The sequence below is a fragment of the Moschus berezovskii genome, chromosome 11 (assembly GCF_049115385.1).
Source record: "Moschus berezovskii isolate FMDL1 chromosome 11, NW_MosBer_1.0, whole genome shotgun sequence".
Taxonomy (NCBI): Eukaryota; Metazoa; Chordata; class Mammalia; order Artiodactyla; family Moschidae; genus Moschus; species Moschus berezovskii.
The window spans coordinates 104,240,877-104,265,000 of record NC_142470.1 but is presented as its reverse complement, the minus strand read 5'-3'; the positions used below and the strand labels follow the sequence as shown (position 1 = coordinate 104,265,000).

The 24,124-nt window shown below is 37.8% G+C and overlaps 1 protein-coding gene across 2 annotated transcripts in view; it reads left to right on the top strand.

The window, feature by feature from the left end:
* EIF5B (eukaryotic translation initiation factor 5B) overlaps window positions 1-24,124 on the top strand; it is a 67,445-nt gene that overhangs the window by 38,985 nt on the left and 4,336 nt on the right. Inside the window, exons 9-18 of one of the 2 annotated variants that reach the window (XM_055400662.2) lie at window positions 1,100-1,174; window positions 4,097-4,380; window positions 8,888-8,995; window positions 9,181-9,291; window positions 11,902-11,969; window positions 12,527-12,668; window positions 21,717-21,848; window positions 22,262-22,444; window positions 22,581-22,742; window positions 23,236-23,367. In XM_055400662.2, coding sequence (XP_055256637.1) covers window positions 1,100-1,174; window positions 4,097-4,380; window positions 8,888-8,995; window positions 9,181-9,291; window positions 11,902-11,969; window positions 12,527-12,668; window positions 21,717-21,848; window positions 22,262-22,444; window positions 22,581-22,742; window positions 23,236-23,367 — 1,397 coding nt within the window. Of the gene's footprint in view, window positions 1-1,099; window positions 1,175-4,093; window positions 4,381-8,887; window positions 8,996-9,180; window positions 9,292-11,901; window positions 11,970-12,526; window positions 12,669-21,716; window positions 21,849-22,261; window positions 22,445-22,580; window positions 22,743-23,235; window positions 23,368-24,124 lie in introns of both variants that reach the window. The other variant, XM_055400661.2, reaches the window with a different exon arrangement.

The following is a 24,124-nucleotide window of genomic DNA, read 5'->3' as shown; positions in this document are numbered from 1 at the left end:
AAAAAGTTTCGTGTTTTCTTTTTTTTTTTAAAAGGTTGACCTACACTTGTGAAAGATACTGGGTTGGCCAATAAATTCATTCAGGTTTTAAGATGTTACGGAAAAACCCAAACGAACCTTTTGGCTAACCCAGTATTACTGATTCTTCTTTTCTTCCCCTCTTCTCAATGTTAAAAGGATCATTTTCCTCAGTACGCCTCAGCTTAACCTGATGAGATCAAAGACATTCATGCTGATAGACTTAATGGGAGTTCATTACTTTAGGTGGTAGTTTGTAGCAGTAGAAAGAGTTACTAATTTAGAAGGAGTCTAGGGTTCATGTTTGTGACTCACTTCCTCCTCCTCAGGAAAATGTATCCAGGCTGTTGGCAAGTAGTAATTATGACAGGGAAACAAATGCCTCATGTTCCACCCTCATCTTCCTTTCATTTGAGAATAATTTTGCTTGACTAGATTTAAGTAAAAAGAGAGTCATTTTTGTTAATAAGGAGAGTTTGTAGTCTTACAATTCAAAATTATACCTTTCTGGCTATTTTTGGGTTGTAAGCACAACTTGCTGTTCTTACTTTCAGCTGAAATAGAAGTGTAGATTTGTGCCTCCAACTATGTAGTTTAAGTAGTATTTGTATGTATTTGAAGAGGTTAAAGCTAAATAAACAATACATTCTTATGTATGTAGTTTGAAGATCAAAAAGAAGATATATGTGAAATTCCATTTGTCCTCAAGAACTGAATGCCATCATGTACCCTTTTCAAGATCTAAAGGAATATTTCAATGAGTTGCTAATATTTTGGACATAACTGAGTGACTGAACAGCGATATTTTACCTCAGATATGAAATCTGGGTTAAGTGTAATATATTGTATTCAAAACATGAGGAAATTGTGAAGCATTTAGTGATAGTAAAGGATTTAACCTGCTAGGTATATTGAAAAATAGTTGGAAAGAATGAAATTATATACATTTTTTTATAACTATAGCATTTTTTAAATGAACTGAACTGAACTGAACTGATAGTTTTCTACATTTTTTTTTTCTAAAAGCAATCTTAAACATCTAGACAATTTTTATATACTTAATGAAAACTTTCATCCACAGAAGAGGAAGAAGAAACAGAGGATGCTGGGTTGGATGACTGGGAAGCTATGGCTAGTGATGAGGAGAGAGAGACAGGTGAGTAGCTCCTAAGCACACACTGATAAGTCCATTGGCTACTGGTGATGTGTCTGTATTTAAAGGAGTAGTCTCTTGATTGTGAAAGCTTCATGAGCATTCCTGGAGATAGAGGACAGTGTGGCTCTTTCCACTGCCATGATCCCTAAATCCTCCCTTGGATCCTGATTTTATTAATAAATAGTTTTTCAGAAAGTGATTTGTAAGATTTCAAATGCGTTTTTTCCCAGAATGGTGATTTTTACAAATGAGAATAGGTTATTAAAGCTCTTTAACTTAGAATAATACAAAGATAATACAAACAAGATTCCTCCTAATCACTATGAATAAAAAATGGTTTTCCTGGTCATTTCTTTCTGGCTTCTTTTTTAGGGTTTTATTTGCTGGCTTTCTCCTAACTTTTTGAAGTGAATATTTGGCTCTTTGGTTTTTCAGTCTTTTTCTAAAATAATGTATTTTTCTCTAAGCCTGGCTTTAGCCAAATTCTCTTTTCTATTTTGATATTTTAACCTGTAATTTATTTAGAAGTTTATTTCTTAATTTATGAAAATAAGGACTTTGCATATCTTTGTTATTTCATTGTGATCAGAAAAACACATGTTTCTATCCTTTGAATTGTGTTGACTTAATTTACAACCCAACAAATGGTTGGTTATTTTACATATTTCATGTGCCTGGAAAGAGTTTATATTCTGCATTAGTTGGGTGCTTTGTTATCTGTATTAGGTTGCTGATTATTTTGTTCAGCTTCTGAGTTTTTTTCTGGTGTACTTTTCTCTCTCTTGCTGAGAGTGGTATACTTAAATCTCCCGTTGTGCTTATAGATTGTCTTTTTCTCTGAGAGTTATATTAATTTTTGCTCTATATATTTTTGTGCTGTATTATTAAATGAGTGTAATCTTACATCTTTTTAATGAATTGACTGTTTTATCACTTATTTCTAGTAATGTCTTTTTCCTTAAAGTCTACCTTCTCTGATATTAATATAGCTATACCAGCTTTAATTTACTTGATTTTTTCTGTCTGTATTACACTTTCTACATCCTTACACAGCATATAGTTGAGGTTTTTAAATCTAGTTTGTCACTTTTTATTTTACCTGGAGTACTTAGCCCATTACATCTAGGATTTAATACAGTTAATGAAGTTTAGTGATTTTATATTTATCATCTTTCTCTTATTTGTTCTCTTTTCTCTCCTTTCTAACTATCTTTTGGATTATTTGATTTTTTTTTTTTTTAAATTCCTTTTTTTGCCGTTTCATGAGCTTGGACGTTTTGTACTTTTCTACTTACTTTTGGTGGTTACTCTATAGACAGTTTTAACGTGGACTTCTGAACTGTCAGTGTCTGTTACCTTCTTTCCAGGCAAGATAAAGACCATAGAATACATAAATTACATTTGAACAGTTCTCAGTTTATATATATCATTGTTCTCATTTACTTTAATTCTCTGTTTTAAACCCCAAAAGCTTTAAAACACACACAAACAACAATGGGTATACATTGAAGTTTACTCACATTCTTAGCTTTTGTGGTGCTTCTTTTCTTCCTCTATCTCTTACCTTCTATTGGGGTCATTTCTTCCAACCTGAAGAGTATCTTTTAGAATTCCCTTCAGTATGAATCTGCTACAGAGACTGTCCATATTTGCTTTTCTGAAAAAGCTTTATTTCATCTTCATTCTTTTTTAAAAACATTTACATATTTTTGGCTGTGCTGGGTTTTCATTACTGTGTGGACTTTTCTCTCCTTGTGGTAAGTAGGGGCTAACTCTCTAGTTGGTGGTACACAGGCTTCGCATCGCAGTGCCCTCTGTTGTGGAACATGGGCTCCAGGGCATGGGGGCTTCAGTACTTGGGGGTTCTGGTCTTTAGAGTACAGGCTTGATGGTTGTAGTACACAGGCTTAGTTGCTCTGTGGCATGCGGGATCTTCCTCAACCAGGGATCGAACCCATGTCTCCTGCTTTGGCAGGCGGATTCTTCACCACTGAGCCACCAGGGAATCCCTCATCTTCATTCTTGAAGGTGACATACTAAATGAGTAATTCTTTGTTGTAATTTTATTAATGCTTTGATGATCCTAGTCCCCTGTCTTGGCTTTTATTGTTTCTGTTTAAAAGTCAGGTATCACCCTAAAGTTTCCATGTGTCTTTGTTTTCATCACATTTGTTATGATACAACCCAGTTTGTTTTTGTTTTCTCCTGAGTTGTTTGACATTGTAGAAATAATTTGATGGCAAAGTTGGTGTTTTCTTACTCCAGAGAGAATTTATATGTACATCTACCAGGAGTCTGAGTGAAGTAGCAATATAGAATCATCTTATTCCCCATTTGGAATTTAGAGAACCTGGAGGTGATCTGTCAGAAATGGGGAGATCTTGTTTACTTCCTGTTTGTCCTGTTACTTCCACAGTAGAGTTTTTCAGGATTTCACCCCACAGTAAGGGCATTACCCAATGTCCGTCTAGCTTGCCCCCCTGAAATCCTTGGTAGGCCTGAACTCCCAGTGCCTGGACCCTTGAGCTTTGAGGGGCCTTTAAGAGCACTGCATGGCCTTTCAGCTGCCTCCTCCAGGGTCTGCAGATGACCCCAGTAGGGAGGAAGTACTAAACATTGTGTTCCCCTCCCTGGGTTTCTGTCCTCTCTGGGACAGTGTATCCTGGCCAGTGATGCTTTCCTTTTTTTATTAGCTTAAGTATGGTTAATGCATTAAGTTTTTACTGTTAAAAGGCAGTCTTTAGTATGTAGACAAAACTTTGCATTTATGATGTATGAAAACATTAATTTGGAATTATATAGTAAAATGTTACTGCCTTATTTAGTACCCTTTTGGTATTATTTTGCCTTTAAGGTCTCTATCTTGATAGAAATCTCTTTTGTAACTTTGGTTTATTTCAAAATGTCTTTTTCTGAAAGAAGAAAACACGGTGCATATAGAAGTAAAAGAAAACCCTGAAGAGGAGGAGGAGGAAGAAGAGGAGGAGGAGGAGGAGGAAGAGAGTGAAGACGAAGAGGAGGAAGAAGGAGACAGTGAAGGCAGTGAAGGTGAAGAAGATGATGAAAAGGTGTCAGATGAGAAGGATGCTGGGAAGACATTAGATAAAAAGCCAAGTAAAGACGTGAGCTCAGAATCTGAGTATGACTCTGATGATGATCGAACTAAAGAAGAACGGGCTTATGACAAAGCAAAACGGAGGATTGAGGTATTCATTTTTCCTCTTCTCCTTTCCTCCCCTTCCTCTGTGATCATTAGAACTTTACAAATAAGGCTTCTATTGAGGAAAAATTTAAAAATAGTCTCGGATTGGTATCTGTTTAGTTTTTGTGATGCTGAGACATGATAGGTCCTTGACACTGGTCTAACCCAAGGATCTCACTGTTTGCTAAGATGGAATGGTGACTGCTTTATCGGTTTTTTCTTTTTTTAATCCAAATTTTAGTGTTTACAGAGGTTTTCTGAGCTTATGCGCTCTAATTGAGTGTTTGCCTTATGTGTTTAGTCATTCTGACGCATGTGGTCCCTTTAGTTGTTTAAATCGGGTGGGTTAATGAGGCTTCCGTTTAGTCAAGTTCACATACCCTGCCACTTACTGTTTTCCCTTCTTAATGCAGTAGACTTCTATTAGACTTGAAGAGAAAGTTTTCTCTAGTTATGTCAGCTTAGCATAAATAATACACTAAAAATTCATTTGCTTTGAAGAGGCCAAACAGTTTTAGAACTAAAAATTGTCTTTCGCTTTCCTTAATTTTTTCATGTGCAATTCTAGCTTTCAGTTTGTGAATACCCCTGTGTCAGTATTTGCCTTTTCCTTCTGTAAAGTTTAGTTAAGCATGCATTTTCCAAATTTCTAAAGGACTAACAAAGTCTGTTACTATAAATTGGGGTTTCTCAGCCTCAGCACTATTGACATTTTTGGGCCTAAGAATTCTCTGCCGTGGGGGACTGTCCTCTTCATTTTAGGATGTTGAGCAGTACCTCTGATCACCCTCTGGATCCCCTCCCTTCTCCTGTTTGTGTTTCTGCTTCTTCCCACAGCACCTGCTTCAGCCAGTCATTGTATACTGTGCTTGATGATTTACAGACAGAATGGGTATAATCAGAAAGTAAGAGTTCCCTATTATCTCACTCCCTGGTGAGAGAAGAACTACCCTTGGCAGTGAATCTGGTTATAAATGAACCTCGTGATTTAAAAAAAAATTAAGTAATAAATTTAGTGGATGCATCCTCCCACCCCAATTTAGCAGTATGCAATGTGCAGTGGTCCTCTTTAGCTCAACAATTAAAAAAATTCTTTTTGGCTTCACTGGGTCTTTGTTGCTGCGCTCGGGCTATCTCTAGTTGCAGCTCTTGGGATCCTGGACCCGGGATCGAATCTGTGTCTCCTGCACTATATGGCAGATTCTTAACCACTAGACCACCAGGGGAGTCCTAGCTCAACAATTTTTAAATGGCTTGGTTGAGATGTGATTTACATACTGTAATATTGACCTATTTTAAGTTTGCAATTCAGTGACATTTTGTAAATTTACAGAGTTGTATAGCCACTCCCACAACTCAACTTTTAGAATATGTTCATCACCCCAGAAAGATCCTTGTGCCAATCTGAAGTCATTACCCATTCCTGCCCCCACGCAACTACTCATCTGTTTTCTGCCTCAGGAGAGCATCTTCTCCAGAAACTTCATCATAAATGCAACTTTATATTATGTGGTCTTTATGGACTTCTCTCACTTAAGCCTATTCATCTGTGTTGCTGTTCTGTCAGTACTATGTTCCTTTTCACTGACAGTAGTGTTCTGTTATATATAGATATACCACATTTTATTTGTGTCCATTCACCAATTAAAGAACATTTGAATTGTTTCCACTTTGTGTCATGTGTACTGCTGTTACAAAACGGTCTCATATGAATCTGTGCATGGAAATATATTTTTTATTACTTTTGAATAAAAACAATTTTTAGGATTGGTTTTTTTTTTAGTCCTAGAAATTTAGCAATGTCTAAGTGAAATTGCTAACTCACGTAGTAAATTCAAGTTTCGCTTTTTAAGAAACTGCATTTTCAAAGTGGCTCTACAATGAAAGATTTTAGCCACTTGAGGGTTCTAGTTTCTACATCCTCACTAATACTTGTTATTGTCTGCTTTCCCATTATAACCATTCTAGAGGGATGTGAAGCAGTGTGTCTAACTATGGTTTTAATTTGCATTTCCATGATGTTAATTATTTCTTTGTATGTTTTTTGGCCATTCCTATAATCTTAATTATTGACGCATCTGTTCAAACTTTTGTTCATTTTTAAATTTTGGAATTTGTCTTATTACTGTGTTGTAAGAGTAGTTTTCATTTTTAGCAGTTTCTTTTTGAAATGCATACATTTTTAAGTTTGATAACATCTAATTTATTAAGGTTTTCTTTTACTAGAGCATAAATTATTCTTCTGATGTTGTATTGAAGAAATCTTTGTTGAAACCAAGATCATGAATAGTTTGTCCTGTGATTTTCTTCTTACAGATTTATACTTTTTGTTCCTTGTATCTTTATGATCTATTTTAAGATAATTTTTATGTAGGGTGTAACGTAAGGATTTAGGTCATTTTTTTAATGATAACCAGCACCGTTGGTTTAAAAGACGACTCTTCCCCTCTTTGTGTTGCCTCCTCATCTTTGACAAATCAAGTGGCCAGAAGTGTGAGGGTTTGCTTTTGGACTTTCAGTTCTATTTCATTCATCTGTACGTCTTTTCTTATGTCAGTACCACACTGTCTTGATTACTGTAGTTTTTATGATAAGTTTTGAAGTTGGATAACGTTCCTCCTTTTTTAGATTGTTTCAGCTTCCTGGGTCACTTGCTTTTCCATACAGATTTTAGAATCAGCTGGTCAGTTTTTGCAAAAGTCTTCTCATACTTTTGATAGGGACTGCATTGAATTTGTAGATCAGTTTTGGAGAGATCTTATTAATACTGAATACTGAATCTGCCAATCCATGGAAAGAGCTGTCTCTCCATTTATTTAGATCCTTTGAAACTTCATCCAGCAATATTTTGTAGTTTCCAGAGTATAGGATTTATTTTTCTTTTGTTAAATTTATTGTCATATATATTGTTTTTTTGATGCTTTTGTGAGCAGAGTCACTATTTAATCTTCCATTGTTAGTACAAAGAAATGCAGTTGATTTTTATAGATTGATCTTATATACTGCACTACACTGAAACTTGTTTACTCCAGTAATTCTTCATAGATTATAACTAAGCTCATGATGTTTGCTTTTGAGTCATGCTTTTTTTTTTAAGATCTTTATTTATTAGTTTTGGCTGTGCTGGGTCTTCATTGTGCACACGGTTTCTCTGGTTGCAGCAAGCAGCAGCTGCTCTCTCGTTGCAGTGCACAGGCTCCTCCTTGCAGTGGCGTCTCTTGTTGTGGAGCAGGAGCTCTGGGCACATGGGCTCAGTAGTTGTGGCGTGTAGGCTCTAGAGTACCAGCTCGGTAGTTGTGGGGCCTGGTCTTAGTTGCTCTACAGCACGTGGGCTCTTCCTGGACCAGGGATGAACCCTTGTCTCCTGCATTGACTGGTGGATTCTTCATCACTCGACCACCAGGGAAAGTGTGAGTCATAAATACTGTGAAACTGTTGTGTACTGCTCTTTGCTAGTAAACAACTACATCTCTCTTTTGGCATTCCAAAATATTTTTTCATTAGTTTGTATAGAAAGATTCAGTGTCTGATGCTAGAAATGAGAGCGTTCTTACAAAAATGGTTTTTAGATGGAAAATAGTTTTGTAAATGACATTACTTCAGACTTTTTGTGGAAGTCCTCCTATATTTGCATGCCAGCTTTACTTGAAAGGCTGTCGTTTTGAAGAGGAACTGCTTCCTTAAGTTTTTGTTTGATTCTCAGAAACTGAAGTATTTAGAAGTAAATGCTTTAGTAAACACAGTGTGGTTCAAAAGGCTTTCTCATGCTTAGAGGTACCTTTGGAAGGTGGGAAGTGTCATCTGGGTGTCTTAGGCTGAAGCTTGCAGTAGCTGTGTACCTTTGTACACTGGATACAGTTTTGAAATATATTACTTTAAAACTTTTTAACAATTTGAAGTGAAATTTTTTTAATGCTAGGGTATACTTCTTTTTATATAAACTCCCCCCGCACAGGGCTTCCCTGGTGGGTCAGCAGTAAAGAATCCACCTGCACTGTAAGAGACATAGGTTCGATCTCTGGTTTGGGAAGATCCCCTGGAGAAGGAAATGGCTATCCACTCCCGTATTCTTGCCTGGAAAATCCCATGGACAGAGGAGCCTGGTGGGCTACAGTCCATGGGGTCATAAAGAGTTGGACACGACTTAGCAACTAAACAACAGAAAAACAACAACATAAGTTAGAGGTTTTACTATATAGTAAGTGTGAACAAAATATTCATTATATTCCATTAAATTAACCATGTAAAGTGTTCAGAAAGTTTGAGCCAATATTTTACATCATTCTAATCCATAATTAACAGTGCTGCTCTGAAATCTAAACAGGTGTCTCCTTGCTCAAAGGTTGTAAAGTTCACATTGTAAAATGCAATTACATGTAGTTAAATGAGCAAACAACTTGTATGCAGGTTGTGGCATTCTCTTGCGAAAGCAAACTGATTTAAAGGAAAATGGTAGTGAAGGTTTGAAATATTTAATTTTGTGTGTGGTTTTTTTTTGTTGTTGTTGCTAGAAACGGCGACTTGAACACAGTAAAAATGTAAATACAGAGAAGCTAAGAGCTCCTGTTATTTGTGTACTTGGACATGTGGATACAGGGAAGACAAAAATTCTAGATAAGGTAAGAAAATGTTGTGTGCATTGATACATAACTCTTTGAGTACATGAATGATACCTTATGAAAAGGTAATAGAAACTGCAGCTCATGGGCAGTTCTGTTTACAATAAGTAAGCTTTTGTTTTCTTACTGCTTTTGCTTCTTTCTGCATTTTGAAATTTGACTTGGAATCTGCTTTCTTATCCCAGCTCCGTCACACACATGTACAAGATGGTGAAGCAGGTGGTATCACGCAGCAAATTGGTGCCACCAATGTCCCTCTTGAAGCTATTAATGAACAAACTAAGATGATTAGAAATGTAAGTGCATTGTATTTCGTGTGTCTTAATCTCTGACAAAAATTGTTATGAATTATTTTGCATATAGAAAAAAGAACAGAATAGTATCACAGACCCATACGCTCACCGTTCATAAATAACAAATGCCACGTTGCCCTTCAGATCTCTTTTTTTAAAGACCTAAAGCATTAAATATTGTAGGAGTCCTCCTTCCCTCTTGCTCCAAGAGGCGGTCGCTTTTCTGTGTTAAAAGTATGCCATTTCCTTGTTTTAATACTTTTATCATGGATCCCCATGTTTAAACATTCTGTTTCCTCCCCCACTCTTCTGATTTTATTTTATCTGCTATTTCTCAACTTTGGAAATACTCAGTTTTTGTTTATGTTAAATATAACATGAGAGAAAATCACAAGATTAATGTAAAGCTTAGTGAATCAAACAGCGTTTGTGTTACTCGGCTTCTGGGTAGAACCTTGCCAGTTTCTTCAGAAGCCTTGTGTCCCTTTTCAATCTGAGTCCTCCTCTTCCACCCAGGATTAGCTTTTAAAGTCATCTCTAAGTGTTGATATTCCTTTCCCATTATCTGACCACTTCTGCAGAGTCCTCATCTACTCTTTGGTCTCAGAGTGATGGGATATGGGATGTGGGAGAAAGGCCTGATCCTTCGCCTTTATGTACCAGCTTTTCAAACAAAGACTGGTTTGGTTTTATATTATTATAAACTCATGGATTTCAACCTATTTATGCTGTGTTTTAATCCATTTCAGTTTTTACTATGCTGAGATAGTTCCACCTTTCTAGGAGTGATTGGCTTCTGAGCGTTTTTGATACTGTTCAAGTAGTCTTATTTGTCTTTGGTGACATCCATGCGCTCTGATGTAACACACAGCATATTGTCACCTGCTGGTGTCTCTCTTCATTTCTTTGTGCAGTCTCAGTTCTGTGTTTAGAAAGGCTCTGTGAGCGTGTCACTCCAGTTTTTGTTTTGTTTGTTGGAAGTTGTTTTATGAAGCTTGTTTTCTGGTAGATTCCTAAAGGAGTAACGGGAGTAATATTCCTTGAGTTCTTTGAACACTGAAGTGTTACTTTGTGGCTTTCATCCTGGACAATCAACTGGCTGCATGTAAATCCTTGGTTCACTTTTTCTCTCCTTAAGTGTATTGACTGTTATTCCAGTTTGTTCTCACATAAAGCTTCACCTTTTGGGTTTTAATACAAGCTGGCGTTCATCCTCTTATAAGCTATGTGGTCTTTTGCATCTTGGTATTAGTTGTTGTGGGTCAATTTTCTAGTTATATGGTGTTCCATTTTAGTATATAGTTTAAAATCTTTATTTTAGGATAGTTTTCTTGAATTGGCAGTTTTCTGAATTTGTAATTAAAATTTAATTCTGGTGGTTTTTATCTGTTACCTGTCTGCATTAGCTCTTGAAGAATTTATAATCGCTTATTCCATCAATTTTCTGAACCTGAAACCTGGTGTTATTTCAGAACATAGTTAAACAGCATGATTTTTATTAGGCCTGTATTAAAGTTCTCAGGATAACCTTTATATGACAATTGTAATTATATTGTTTGTATTCCAGAAAGTGAACTGAAAGTAATTATGGCAGGTTTTTATTTAAGACCACCAGAATGCAAAATTGAAGTGTTTTGCATTTGAATCATTTTGACCTAGATCACTAGATAAGATTTTGGAACATCATTTCAAGATTGACAGAAGTATAGATAAGCAAAGTGAAAAAGTTCTGTGTGTGTGTGTGAGAGATTTGTTGGCCAGTGCTACTGTTCAGGTTAAAAGAGGATGTCCATATCTCAGTTCAGTTCAGTTGCCTAGTCACGTCCGACTCTTTGAGACCTCATGGGCTGTATCACACCAGGCTTCGCTGTCCATCACCAACTCCTGGAGCTTGCTCAAACTCATGTCCATCAAGTCGGTGATACCATCCAACCATCCATCTCATCCTCCGTCGTCCCCTTCTCCTGCCTTTAATCTTTCTCAGCATCTTTTCTGATGAGTCAGTTCTTCACATCAGGTGACCAAAACATTGGCGCTTCAGCTTCAGCATCAGTCCTTCCAGTGGATGGATACTCAGGTGTAATGCCGTTTCCATTCGTTCATGGACTTTTGTCCAGAAAATCAAGTCTTTATAATGACATTTGAATAAAGCAGGGTATGAGCTTAATTCTTTAGTATTTTACTATGTTAATTTTCCTTTAAAACATACTTTGGGGTATTTTTCAGAGTTTAGAATTGCTCTAAAATTGGACCAGATAAGTTTTCCAAACACTGAGAGCCTCTTCTTCTGTGTCAGCTTTTTATAGATAATCACTCTCAGATGACTTCTCTTTCATTTGTCCCTGACGAGTAATATGTTCAGTTTTAGACTACATCATAGTTAACAAGGGGAATTTTTCTCATTTTATTTTTTTTCTGCAGAACTCCTTTTAATATTAATGAAAATGTTAACTGTTGTGCTTTGCTGTTGACTCACTATTTTAAAGCAGTTCATTTGGAAAAGGAAGTGCTGTTATTTTGAAATTTTCCTGGCAGAATACTTGTCTTGTAAAGACGCTTTTGTTGTTTTGCTTCTTTGTTAAGTAAGCTCTCCACTTTTCCTACTTTTTCTAGTTTGATCGAGAGAACGTACGGATTCCAGGAATGCTGATTATTGACACTCCAGGGCATGAGTCTTTCAGGTAAGAGTGATTTGTGTCTTTTGTCAGCAGGCACACTGCTTGAAACCATATTAAGTCTCAACGTTCAGTGAGTGAGGACTTCTGACTAGTCATTAATCTTTGTGTACTATTTTGATATCTGTGGTCCCTGTAACTACCAGCCCTCACCTGTGCCTCACTGACTTGTTAGTAGGACTTTATTTGGGGACTTGTTTTTTGTAGAGAGAAGTCTTTTACACTTTGAAAGAGCAAATCCTAATACATGCTTGGTCTCTATCTTATGAAACTGTTACAGGTGGTTTTATTCTGTTGCCTCTTGACCATGTTCCTTAGTGCAAAAAACTTGGTCAGTAAAACTGGCAGAAATAATGAAGTAATTTCTGGAACTAAGTCATTGCAACTGATGTCAGTTCACTGTCAGATAAGCATTTGGCAAGTTAAGGGCTAATGCCACTTGAATTTAATGCATGTACTTCATTTTGTTCTTTTTGTGTAGGTTTTACAAAGAAATGAAAATTTTAAGTTTGAGTAAAAATATTTAATTTCAAGATTTCTGTTTATGTGTCCTTTTCCAACAGTAATCTGAGAAACAGAGGAAGCTCTCTTTGTGACATTGCCATTTTAGTTGTTGATATTATGCATGGTTTGGAGCCCCAGACAATTGAATCTATCAACCTTTTGAAATCTAAAAAATGTCCCTTCATTGTTGCCCTCAATAAGGTAAGCTCCTCTTGTGAAAAATTAAGTCATGAAAATGTGCTTATTTTTTTAGGGTTAAAATAACATAACTTTCATATAAGAAAATACACTCATGTTAAGTGTACAGTTCAGTGTATGTGGACAGAATTACACACACATAAGCCACCATCATTTAGAATATAGAGTTAATGTCCATGTTCCCAGAATGTTCCCTCATGTTCTTTTTGGTTTTTCCCCCTCATGTGCCCCTCTGCACCCCTAAACACCAGCCTTCTCTCTGCCACCATGGACAATTTTGTCTGTTTTATAGTTTGATGTTAATGGAGCTACAGTGTGTAATCTCTTTATCCATGTTGCTACATAGGTCACAGATTGTTCTTTTTATTGTTCAGTAAGATTTCATTATCTGGGTAATATGTCTTCACCATACTTTAGCCATGTATCTGTTGAAGGATTCTTGGATTGATTATAGTTTTAGATTATTAACGAAGCGGCTGTGAACATTTTTACAGAAGTCTTTGCGTAGACATTTATTTTCTTTTCAGTTCAGTTCAGTCGCTCAGTCGTGTCCGACTCTTTGCGACCCCGTGAATCACAGCACGCCAGGCCTCCCTCCTCATCACCAACTCCCGGAGTTCACTCAAACTCATGTCCATCGAGTCGGTGATGCCATCCAGCCATCTCATTCTCTGTCGTCCCCTCCTCCTCCTGCCCCCCAATCCTTCCCAGCATCAGAGTCTTTTCCAGTGAGTCAACTTGTCGCATGAGGTGGCCAAAGTATTGGAGTTTCAGCTTTAGCATCAGTCCTTCCAATGAACACCCAGGATTGATCTCCTTTAGAATGGACTGGTTGGATCTCCTTGCAGTCCAGGGGACTCTCAATTCAGCCTTCTGAGAAAATGATACATTTTCCCAAAGAAATGGTACCGTTTTACATTTTTTAACCAGAAATTAGGAAGAGTTCGTTTCTGCACATTCTTGCCAACACTTAACCCATACCTGTTGCCACTCTTAATAAGTGTGTAGTGCCAAAGTGTACCATTTCCATTTGCATTTCCATGATGACTAATGGCATCAAACATCTTTTTGTATGCTTACTTGATTTCTCAAGTATCTATTCAAAATCCTTTGCTTGTTTTTTATTAGATCGTCGTCTTAGTTGTGTGTGTTGCAGATACATTCTTATAGTCAGACTTAGTTTTTCATTTTTTAATTATGTTTTTTGAAGAGAAGAAATTGGTAACTTTAGCAAAATTGATTTATGAGAATTTTTTTATAATTTGTTGTTTGTAGTCTATACAAGTAACCTTTTCCCACCCCAAGTTCATGAAAATTTTTTTTCCAGTGTTGCTAGATACTTAGCATTTATTTCTGTGATTTTAATTTTGCATGGTATAAAGTAGAATCCAAAGTTCACTTTTTCAAAATGTATATCCACCTCAAAAACCTCTTGTGAGGTTATTCTTCCCCGACTGAATTACTTTGCAATCTTTGTTAAAAATGACCATGTACATGTGTTTGTTCTTAGTATTTCTCTTCTCTTCCACTGACCTCTGTGTCCATCCTTACACCACTGCTTCCCTGTCTTGGTGATTGTAGTTTCATAATGATGTCATGAAAGCAGATGGTGGTTAAGTTCTTCAACTTTTTATTTCTCAGATTTGTTTTGGTTATTTCACGGTCCTTGAATTTCCATATAAAGTTTAGAATCAGCTTGTTACTTTCTGCAAAAAACCTTCTGGGATTTTTATTGGGGTTGTGTCTGTAGATAAATTCTGGGAGAATGGACATTCTCATAAAGTTGAGTCTCCCGATCAGTGAGCATGGTGTTTGTCTGTACGTTCACTTTGTGTTGATAGTATGCTATCGTTTTTTATTGTCCATGTGTTGGTCATATTTTACTAAATTTTTCCTAATATTCCATGCTTTTGGTGTTACTGTAAATAGCTGTTTAAATTTGAATTTCTAACCATCAATTTTAAATAAAATACAGTTGATTTTTATATATTGACCTTTATCCTGTGACCTTTTAAATTCACTACATTAGGCCTAAGTGCTTCTTTTGTAGTTAACGTGGAATTTTCTGTTGTTTGCCAAAAAGTTCATTCAGGTTTTCTAGGTTTGGGGAAAACCCAGACGAACTTTTTGGTCAAATCAATCCATGCTTATGTAATCTGCTGATGAAAACTTTTATACTTTTTCCCTATCTGTATCCTTTATAAACTTTTTTCTTCCGTATTGCACTAACTGGATCTTCTGGAATAGTGCTGAATAAAAGTGATGACAGACATCTTTGTTTCTTCTTTCTTCTCCATCTTAGGGGAAAGTTCTCCATATTTTACCATTAGGTATGCTATCAGATATAAATGCACTTTGTTGAGGACATTCCCTTCTATTCCTAGGTTACTTAGTATTGGTTTTTTTTTTTTTTTTTCATCTTTTCACCACTTGATGTTTATTTAAAGGCAATCATCAGTTTACCCTGTTAGTGTGAGAGTCAGTCTTTTCCTGGTTAACCATTTGTAAGAAAGTAGACCCCTGGAGAAACAATTCTAAACTTTCTGACCTTTGGTTTTCAGTTCCTGGCTTCCCAGGTTGTAGTTCTCCAGGGTCTCTAATTCTGGGTCTGCTGAGCTAATCTTCTCTTTCGATTCTGCCTCCTTCATGGACTCTGCCTCATATTTTGCTACATTTTTCAGCGTTGATTCAGTGTCTTACATGCACAGGAACAGAAAAACCAGCTTGGTTGTCTTTTCTTCTTCACTTTCTTTGAGTGGCATATGATCTCATTTTCTTTCTCAAAGTCCCTTGTAGAGGTCTTCTGACCCTCATGGCCATATTTCTTTCCTTCACACTGCCTCTGTATCTCTGTTGACAATGGGCCATCTTTTTCCTTTCATCCTTGAAGCAAACCACATTGCAACTCTTCTTGGTTTCTGTGGCTTTCTGTTTCCCTTAGTCATGATGATCCCACAAAGTGGCCTAAGCCCAGTATTGTTTTTTGTTTGTCTTGAGATGTTTGTTGATTTTTGTCAGATGCCCATTCTCCGTCTCTTGATATGCTCATGTGGCTTTTCTCCTATATTCAGTAATGGTGAGAATTCCTGTTGATGTGGGGATTGGGGGACTTACTTCTTGTTATTAAAACTGTATTGTTTTTAGAGCACTTTTAGATTTACAGCAAAACTGAGGGGAAAGTACCCCTGTCTTCACACATGCAAAGCCTCCCCCATTACTGACATCCTGCAGGAAGAGGTACCTTTGTTACACCTGATGAGCCTCCCTCCACTGACGCATCATTGTCACTCAGAATTCCTGTTCACCCTTGGTGGTGGTACACTCTCTGGGTTTGGACAGAGCTGGAGGAGACTGACCACTAAGCCTTCGTCACAGTCCCAGCTTCACTAGGTGACCTTTGAAAACTGAATTCTTTCTAAGTTCATCACTTTTTTAGAAGAGAGATGAAGATTCTCATTAAGCTCTGATCAGTACCAGTTGTAAGATGGAGTTGTTTTCTATCTTTTCTAAGTCATAAATCCTGTTAACTAGTAACAATAAGAATTTACTGAGTGCCTGCTGCATACTCAACCGTTACCATATATTCCAACTACTGTGTTAATTTTGGAGAAAGACTGTTTTGTGGGTTGCTTAGTTCAGTTTGAACTTAGAATAGTTTCCATGTCTTTTACTGTACAATGTGCACACCTGGTAGACCATTTCCTTCTCTTGATTTTGTTAATTTTTTCCTTCTAGGATTTTAACTGTGTTTAATCCAATTTCCTTAATTTATTAATAAGGTCATTCGAATGTTGCTTTGTTGAAAGGCAGGCAGGTCCTCCCTTAGGCATTTTCTCCCAGACCACACAAGCCCGTGCTTTTGACTTCTCATCAGAACGTGGTTTGGCCGGTGGTGGGAAATCTGAATTAAGCAAGCACAGTGACCCTGCCACACTGTGGTCTTCTTGTGTCCTGGAAATCTCTATTTGCTCCTTACTCCTAGAACTTTCTTAGAAAAACTGACAATCTTAACAGGACCTCGGCCTGCTCTTCTGCTGTAGGCACCACCTTAATCAACTGACTAAGTTTTGTTGTTTCTGGAGAAGCAGCATCCTGAGAGCTCTGAGTTAGCAGCAGAGTGGGACAGTGGTTAAGAGCTTGGTGTCCAGGGTTTGAGTCCTGGATTCCTATCCTGGCTTTGCCACTTCAGACTTACAAAAGCGGGTCTTAGTAAGCCTCTTTTTGCCTGCAAAATAGAGCACTGTTGAATTTTTGTAAGAATTAGAGGCGATAAAATATCACCTCTAATCATCAGGTCTTAAGACTAGTATTTGATCAGAGTAAGGTTCAAAATAGTTTAATTATTATCAGGTGGAAAAGCTGTGACATAAGTATTTTCATTCTTTCTATAAATTTGCTTTTTCCTTATTTTTAAAGTGTTAGTCATTCAGTTGTGTCTGACCTTTCCGACACCATGGACTATAGCCCACCAGGCTCCTCTGTCCATTGAATTTCTCAGGCAAGAATACTGGAGTGGGTTGCCATTCCCTTCTCCAGGGGATCTTTCCAACACAGGGATCAAATCAAACTCCGGTCTCCTGTATTGCAGGAGGTTTCTTCATTGAGCCACCAGGGAGGATTGAGGTAAAATTTATATACAGTGTGAAATTAGTTTTGATAAATGTATTCATAGATCCTTGTCTATTTTTGTTTAGTCACTAAGTTGTGTCCAACTCTTTGTGATCCATGGACTGTAGCCCACTAGGCTCCTCTGTCCATGGGATTCTCCAGGCACAAATACTGGAATGGGTGGCTATTCCCTTCTCCAGGGATCTTCCCAACCCAGGAATCGAACCCAGGTCTCCTGCATTGGCGTGTGGGTTCTTTACCACTGAGCCACCAAGGAAGCCCACATCCTTGTTAAATAGCCCACATTAAGACATAAAATTTTCCATCACCTCACAAGTACTAGCATGTTCCATTCTAGTCAATCCCCGGCCCCTTATAGCAATCACTGTTCCAAATTCTATGTCCATGGATTAGTTTTGCCTGTTCTTGAATTTCATGTAAGTCAAATTTGACAAAATATACTCTTTTGTGTCTGGCTTTTTACATTTAACATTATGCTTCTGTGAATTCAGCCATGTTTTTTGAGGGTGTGAGAAGTTTGTTGCTATTTTTAAAATAAGTCTTAATTTTTTAGAACAGTTTTTAAGTTCACAGCAAAATTGAGGGGAAGGAAAGTAGAGATTTCTGATACACTCCCTGCCCCCACACATGCATAGCATTTCCCATTGTTGTTCCCATGATCAACATACCCCATCTAAGTGCTACCTTTGTTGCAACTGATGAACCTACACTGACACACTCAGAGTCCATAGTTTACCTTAAAATTTACTCTTGGTATGGTGCGTGCTCTGAGTTTGCACAGATGTGTCATGTATCCACCAGTATAGAATCATACATGGTTTTCACTGCCCTAAGTATCCTCTGTGCTCCACCTGTTCATCCCTCTATCTCCCACCCCCTGTCACCCACTGACCTTACTGTCTTCTTGGTTTTGCCCTTTCCAGAGTAGTCATATAGTTGGAATTCTATAGTATGTATGTAGTCTTTTCAGATTATCTTCTTTATGTTAGTAATGTGTTAAAAGTTTCTTCCATGTCTTTTTTCCGTGACTTGATAGTTCTTTTCTTTTAGCACTTAATGATATCCCATTGTCTAGATGACCCATAGTTTATTTATCCATTTACCCACTGAAGGACATCTCAGTTTTGATAATTATGAATAAAGCTGCTGTTGACATTGTGTGAGCGTAAGTTTTCAACTCCTGGGTAAATAACAATGTAGTCTGATGGCCGGGCTGTTTGGTCAGAGTGTTTAGTTTTTGTAGGAAGCTGCCTAACTGTCTTCCAGAGTGTCTGTAGCATGTTGTATTTCCACCAGCAGTGAGAATTCCCATCGCTCCTCATCCCCACCAGCATTTGGTGTTGTGTGTTGAAATTTGGCCCTTCTAATGGGTGTGTGCTGTGTTTAGTCGAGTCCAAGTCTTTGTGACCCCATGGATTGTAGCCTACTAGGTTCCTCTTTCCAAGGGATTCTCCAGGCAGGAATACTGGAGTGGGTGGCCATGCCCTCCTCCAGGGGATCTTCCCAACCCAGGGATCGAAGTCAGGTCTCCTGCATTGCAGGCAGATTCATTATCGTCTGAACCACCAGGGAAACCCCATGAATACTGGAGTGAGTTGCCATGCCCTTCTCCAGGGGACTTGCTCGACCCAGGAATCAAACTGGGTTCTTCTGCTCTGGAGGCGGATTCTTTACAGCTGGGCCACCAAGGAAGCCCAATAGGTGTGTAGTAGTATCTTGTTTTCGGAGAAGGCAATGGCAAGCCACTCCAGTACTCTTGCCTAGAAAATCCCATGGATGGAGGAGCCTGGGTAGGCTGCAGTCCGTGGGGTCGCTAAGAGTCGGACACGACTGAGCGACTTCACTTTCACTTTTCACTTTCACACATTGGAGAAGGAAATGGCAACCCACTCCAGTGTTCTTGCCTGGAGAATCCCAGGGATGGGGGAGCCTGGTGGGCTTCCATCTATGGGGTCACACAGAGTCGGACATGACTGAAGTGACTTAGCAGCAGCAGTATCTTGTTTTAATTCGTATTTCACTGATGACATAAGATGACATCTTTTCATGTACCTGTTTGCCATCGGTATATCTTTTTTGGTGAAGTGTTTGTTAAGCGTTTTTGGTCCATTTTAAACATTGGATTCTTTGTTTACTTACTGTTGAATTTTAAAAATTATTTGTATATTTTAGATATTGTTCCTTCATCCACATGTTATTTTGCCAATATTCTCTTCTAGTCTGTGCTTTGTTATCTCACTCTCTTGACTCTGTTTCACAGAACAGAAGTTTTTAGTTTAATTAAGTCTAGCTGATCAGTTCTGGTTTTCATGGATCATGCCTTCGGTGTTGTATCATCACCATGGCCAAGGTCATCTGGGTTTTCTCCTATTTAAAGAGTTTTAGAGTTCGCTGTTTTACATTTAGATGATCCCTTCTGAGTTAATTTTTTTGTGAAGGGTATAAGATTTGTGTGTCTCTTCAGTTTTGCCTGTGGACATCCAGTTGGTCCAGCACCATTTGTTCTTTACCATTGCCTTTTTTAAACATTAAACCAACTTTTCATGACTAGAACAACATCCACTTGGTCATAGTATATTTTTTATGTTTTGCTGGATTTGATTTGCTAACTTTTTTATTTGGGAAGATTTTTGTGTCTATCCGTGAGTGATTTTGGTGTATAGTTTCCTTTTAATATCTTTTGTCTGGTTTTCAGAATAATGACCTTATGAGAAGTATTTCCTTCTCTGTTTTCTGAAAGGGTTTGTGTAAAAATATTATTCTTTAGGTATTTGATAGGATTCATTAGTAAAGCCACATCAGCATGAAGTTTAAGTAAGCTGAGTTAAATTTTCTTTTTTTTTTTTTTACTTTCCTTTTGTTAGTATAGAAATCTGTGTCTTTCAAAGAACCACCGTTTGGTTTTACTGATATTCTGTACCGTTTGTCTATTTTGTATTTCATTGATTTCAGGGGTAATTTTTTTTTTCCCTTTCTGCTTACATTTGTATTCATTTTTTTTTTTTGGTTTCTTAAAATGGAAGCGTTCAGATTTTTTTTTTTCTTTTCTAACACAAGCATTTAAAGGTATGCTTAACACTGTTAAAAACATTGCTTAGACATACTGTGTTTTTATTATCACAGGTAAAAATATTTTCTAAATAGTAGATACAGAATTCTAGGTTAAAAAAATTCTTTTTTCCTTCATTGTCTTCACTTTCTGGCTTTTATCTCTACTCATTCTTTGTTCTGCAGTATTAATGTGGGATTTTTTGGATTGCTTTTAAAAAGACTTTTTCTTTAAGAATTTTGTTAGTGAGATTATGTAATAGTTTTCTTTATATCTATCCTGCTTCAGTTTGATTTCCTTAGAAAGTTCTTGGTCATTATTTGTGCAGTTATTTTTCTGCTCTCTTTTCTTATTCTTCTTCAAGTGTTTGATAGAATTCTGGAGCTTTTCTGGACCCTGAGTTACTTCTGTTAATACTGTTTTATTGAAGTTACTGGAGTTTTCTTTTTCTCCATGACATTTTCCTACATGCCTCAGTTGGGGTGGTTTTTATTTGCTTTATCTTATTTGCTGATCTTTGGCATTGTGTCATCTGCTTCAGTTCAATCATTGATTATTTTTTTTTTTAACTTCAGATTTTATATATGTATATATATACTTTTTAGCTCTACAGGTTTACATGCTTTTCCTTTAAAGTCATTGAGTATATTTATAACAACTGTTTTAAGGCCCTTGGATGCTAATTAGGGGGCTTCCCTGGTGGCTCAGAGGTGATGCTAATTATATTTCATCATTGTCATGTCTGGATCTGTTTCTACTGATTTTCCTTCTTGATAGCATTTAGATTGGTCTGCTACTTTGCATTATCACCCTAGACTGAGCCAACATATTGTTTGTTTTGTTTTTACTGTTAAATAATCTTCCTCTTTATACCCATTAATCTGTCTTGAAAAGTGAGAGAAAATAGATTATTTAATTAAACAGATTCAACCCTAATTTGAGCAATAAAACAGTTAATGATGGGGTGTTGTCTGAGATAGGAAATAATTATTGTCTTCCATATTTTTCATATGTCATTTTCCTGGCGATGGCTCTTGGCTGTAATTAATCCTTTTTTCTGTCAGCTACTTAACCGTTTTGGAATTCCAGCATATGTTAATGTTCCTAGGATATTTTGGAATAAATGGCAGCCTCTTATGAACTGGTTGGAAGCCAGTGGGCAGTGTGATACTTAAGCTTCTAATTAAGAGGGGATGCAGCTAAGCATATGATCGGGACTTTTGGTACCATGAAATGTCTGACTAGTACACACTCTTCCACATGTGTGTGATACACATTTGGATTTCCTAGAGCTTTTACATTAATCTTAGTTATTAACTTGCTGAGCTTTGTGAGTGCTTTAGAGGTGATTCTTACATAAAAAACGTTTCTAGATTGATAGGTTGTATGATTGGAAAAAGAGCCCTGACTCTGACGTGGCTGCTACTCTGAAGAAGCAGAAGAAGAACACCAGAGATGAATTTGAGGAGCGGGCCAAGGCGATCATTGTGGAGTTTGCACAGCAGGTCAGAAAGCTTAAGAGACCACATCATAGGAGGTTTTTTCTTCTTTTGCCTTGTCTTTATAATCAAGCCAGTACTTTGATTAGTACTGGTTCTGTTTCCCTATGAATGGCATTTAGCATTTTTCATTTTTTTCTCTTATGCATTCTCCTTTTAAATTCTTTATTTCAAAGACCTCTCTTTGCAGTCTGAATTTTTAACACTTAAACAAATGTTAGAAACCAGGCTGACTTGGGAAGGAACTGCTTTTCTGTACTGTAATTAATGCCTCCAGGGTACATGTGGTCTAGGTGTTGGTGAGGAGGTTTTAGAATGAAGAGCCACGGTTCATCCAGCTTTCAGTTAGTGGTTTCTGTTCTGGAGACCTTCCTCCCCAGCTTGGCCTGTGGCAGTGACTTTGCTTTTTATGTCTCTAGGGGCTAAATGCAGCTTTGTTTTATGAGAATAAGGATCCCCGCACTTTTGTGTCCTTGGTACCTACTTCTGCACATACTGGTGATGGCATGGGAAGTCTGATCTGCCTTCTTGTTGAGTTGACTCAGACCATGTTGAGTAAGAGACTTGCCCAGTGTGAGGAGCTGAGAGCCCAGGTGATGGAGGTAATGCCAGCTATTCAGTTTAATCCACCACCACCCCCAGCAGGGGTTTTGAGGTGGGGCCATGGATTGCTCTCAGTTTAATCAGTGTGGTTCATTGTAGCCTGTGTTTCACCCCCTTTGCAACAATGTCTCTTAGGTTAAGGCTCTCCCGGGAATGGGCACGACTATTGATGTAATCCTGATCAACGGGCGTCTGAAGGAAGGAGACACGATTATTGTTCCAGGAGTAGAAGGGCCTATCGTCACGCAGATCCGAGGCCTCCTGTTACCTCCCCCTATGAAGGAGTTAAGAGTGAAGGTGAGTCAGGGTGGTGAGCATCCGTGTGCGGGACTTGCACCATGTTGAGAAGTTCCGCTGGGGTTGTTCCTCCCTTTGAGAACCACCTGCTTTAATACACACATGCACCCCTCACTGGTTTAATTCCAGGTGTCTTCATGCAGCAAGGACCTTCTATTAGAGATTTGAGAAGTTTCTCACTTACCAGCAGAGTTCCTCATAAAACTCAAAAGCATGTTGTTTCGGTTCCACACAGCTCTCTGGTTACTCGCAGTAACTGGACGTGTTGTGGCATCTTCTGCTGTGACTCGTTTACTCATCTGTGGTACCTTGGGAATCAAGGTTGCTTAGCTTTAATGTTGAACTTATCAGTCTTTGATTTGTATTTATTGCTTTTTGCATGTGCTTTAGAGAACTCTTCCTGTCCCAAAGTCATGACAGTATCATCTATCATCCTCGTCCCCTGCTAGCCACCTTTCATGTAAATGTAGTAACACTATTTTGATCTCCGTAGAACCAATATGAGAAGCATAAAGAGGTAGAAGCAGCTCAGGGGGTAAAGATTCTTGGAAAGGACCTGGAAAAAACATTGGCTGGTTTACCACTCCTCGTGGCTTATAAAGAAGATGAAATCCCAGTTCTTAAAGTAAGTTATTTTTTCCTCCAGTTATGTTTTGTGTTGTATCTTGTGTGAGGAGGGCAGATGCTGGGAATGAAGAATAAAATAGGCACCTTTGTCTTTGTGGAGACTTATCTGGGCCTCTTTAACAAATGGTTGATGGTTTAGAATTACTTCCGTTTGTATAATCACAAATTGGCATAAATGATCATTTATATACATTAAAGTTAGAACATTTTATTTAAAAATGAACCAGGGACTTTCCTGGTGGTCCAGTGGTGAAGACTTTGCTGCAGGTTCAGTCCCTGGTTGGGGGACTAAGGTCCCACATGCCTCATGGCCAAAAAACCAAACATAAACCAGAAACAGTGTTGTAACAAATTCAGTACAGATTTTAAAAATGGTCCACATCCCAAAAAAAAGAACCAGAAGCTGGAAGTTCTCCATTCCTGTTTATTTTTTTAAGATACCCAGTTATATAGACTGGGCTTCCCTGGTGGCTCAAATGGTAAAGAATCTACCTGCAATGCAGGGGACCTGGCTTCAATCCCTGGATTGGGAATATCCTGTAGAGAAGGGAATGACAACCCACTCCACTGTTCTGGCCTAGAGAATTCCCTCGACAGAAGAGCCAGGCAGACTACAGTCCACGGGGTCACAAAGATCGGACACGACTGAGCCGCTTTCACTCAGTCTTAGAGACAGAACTAATGGATCTCTTACTGGGTTCTTGACGTCTTTGTAAAGCCCGTCTGCCTGTCAGGAACAGGTGACACATGTGAGC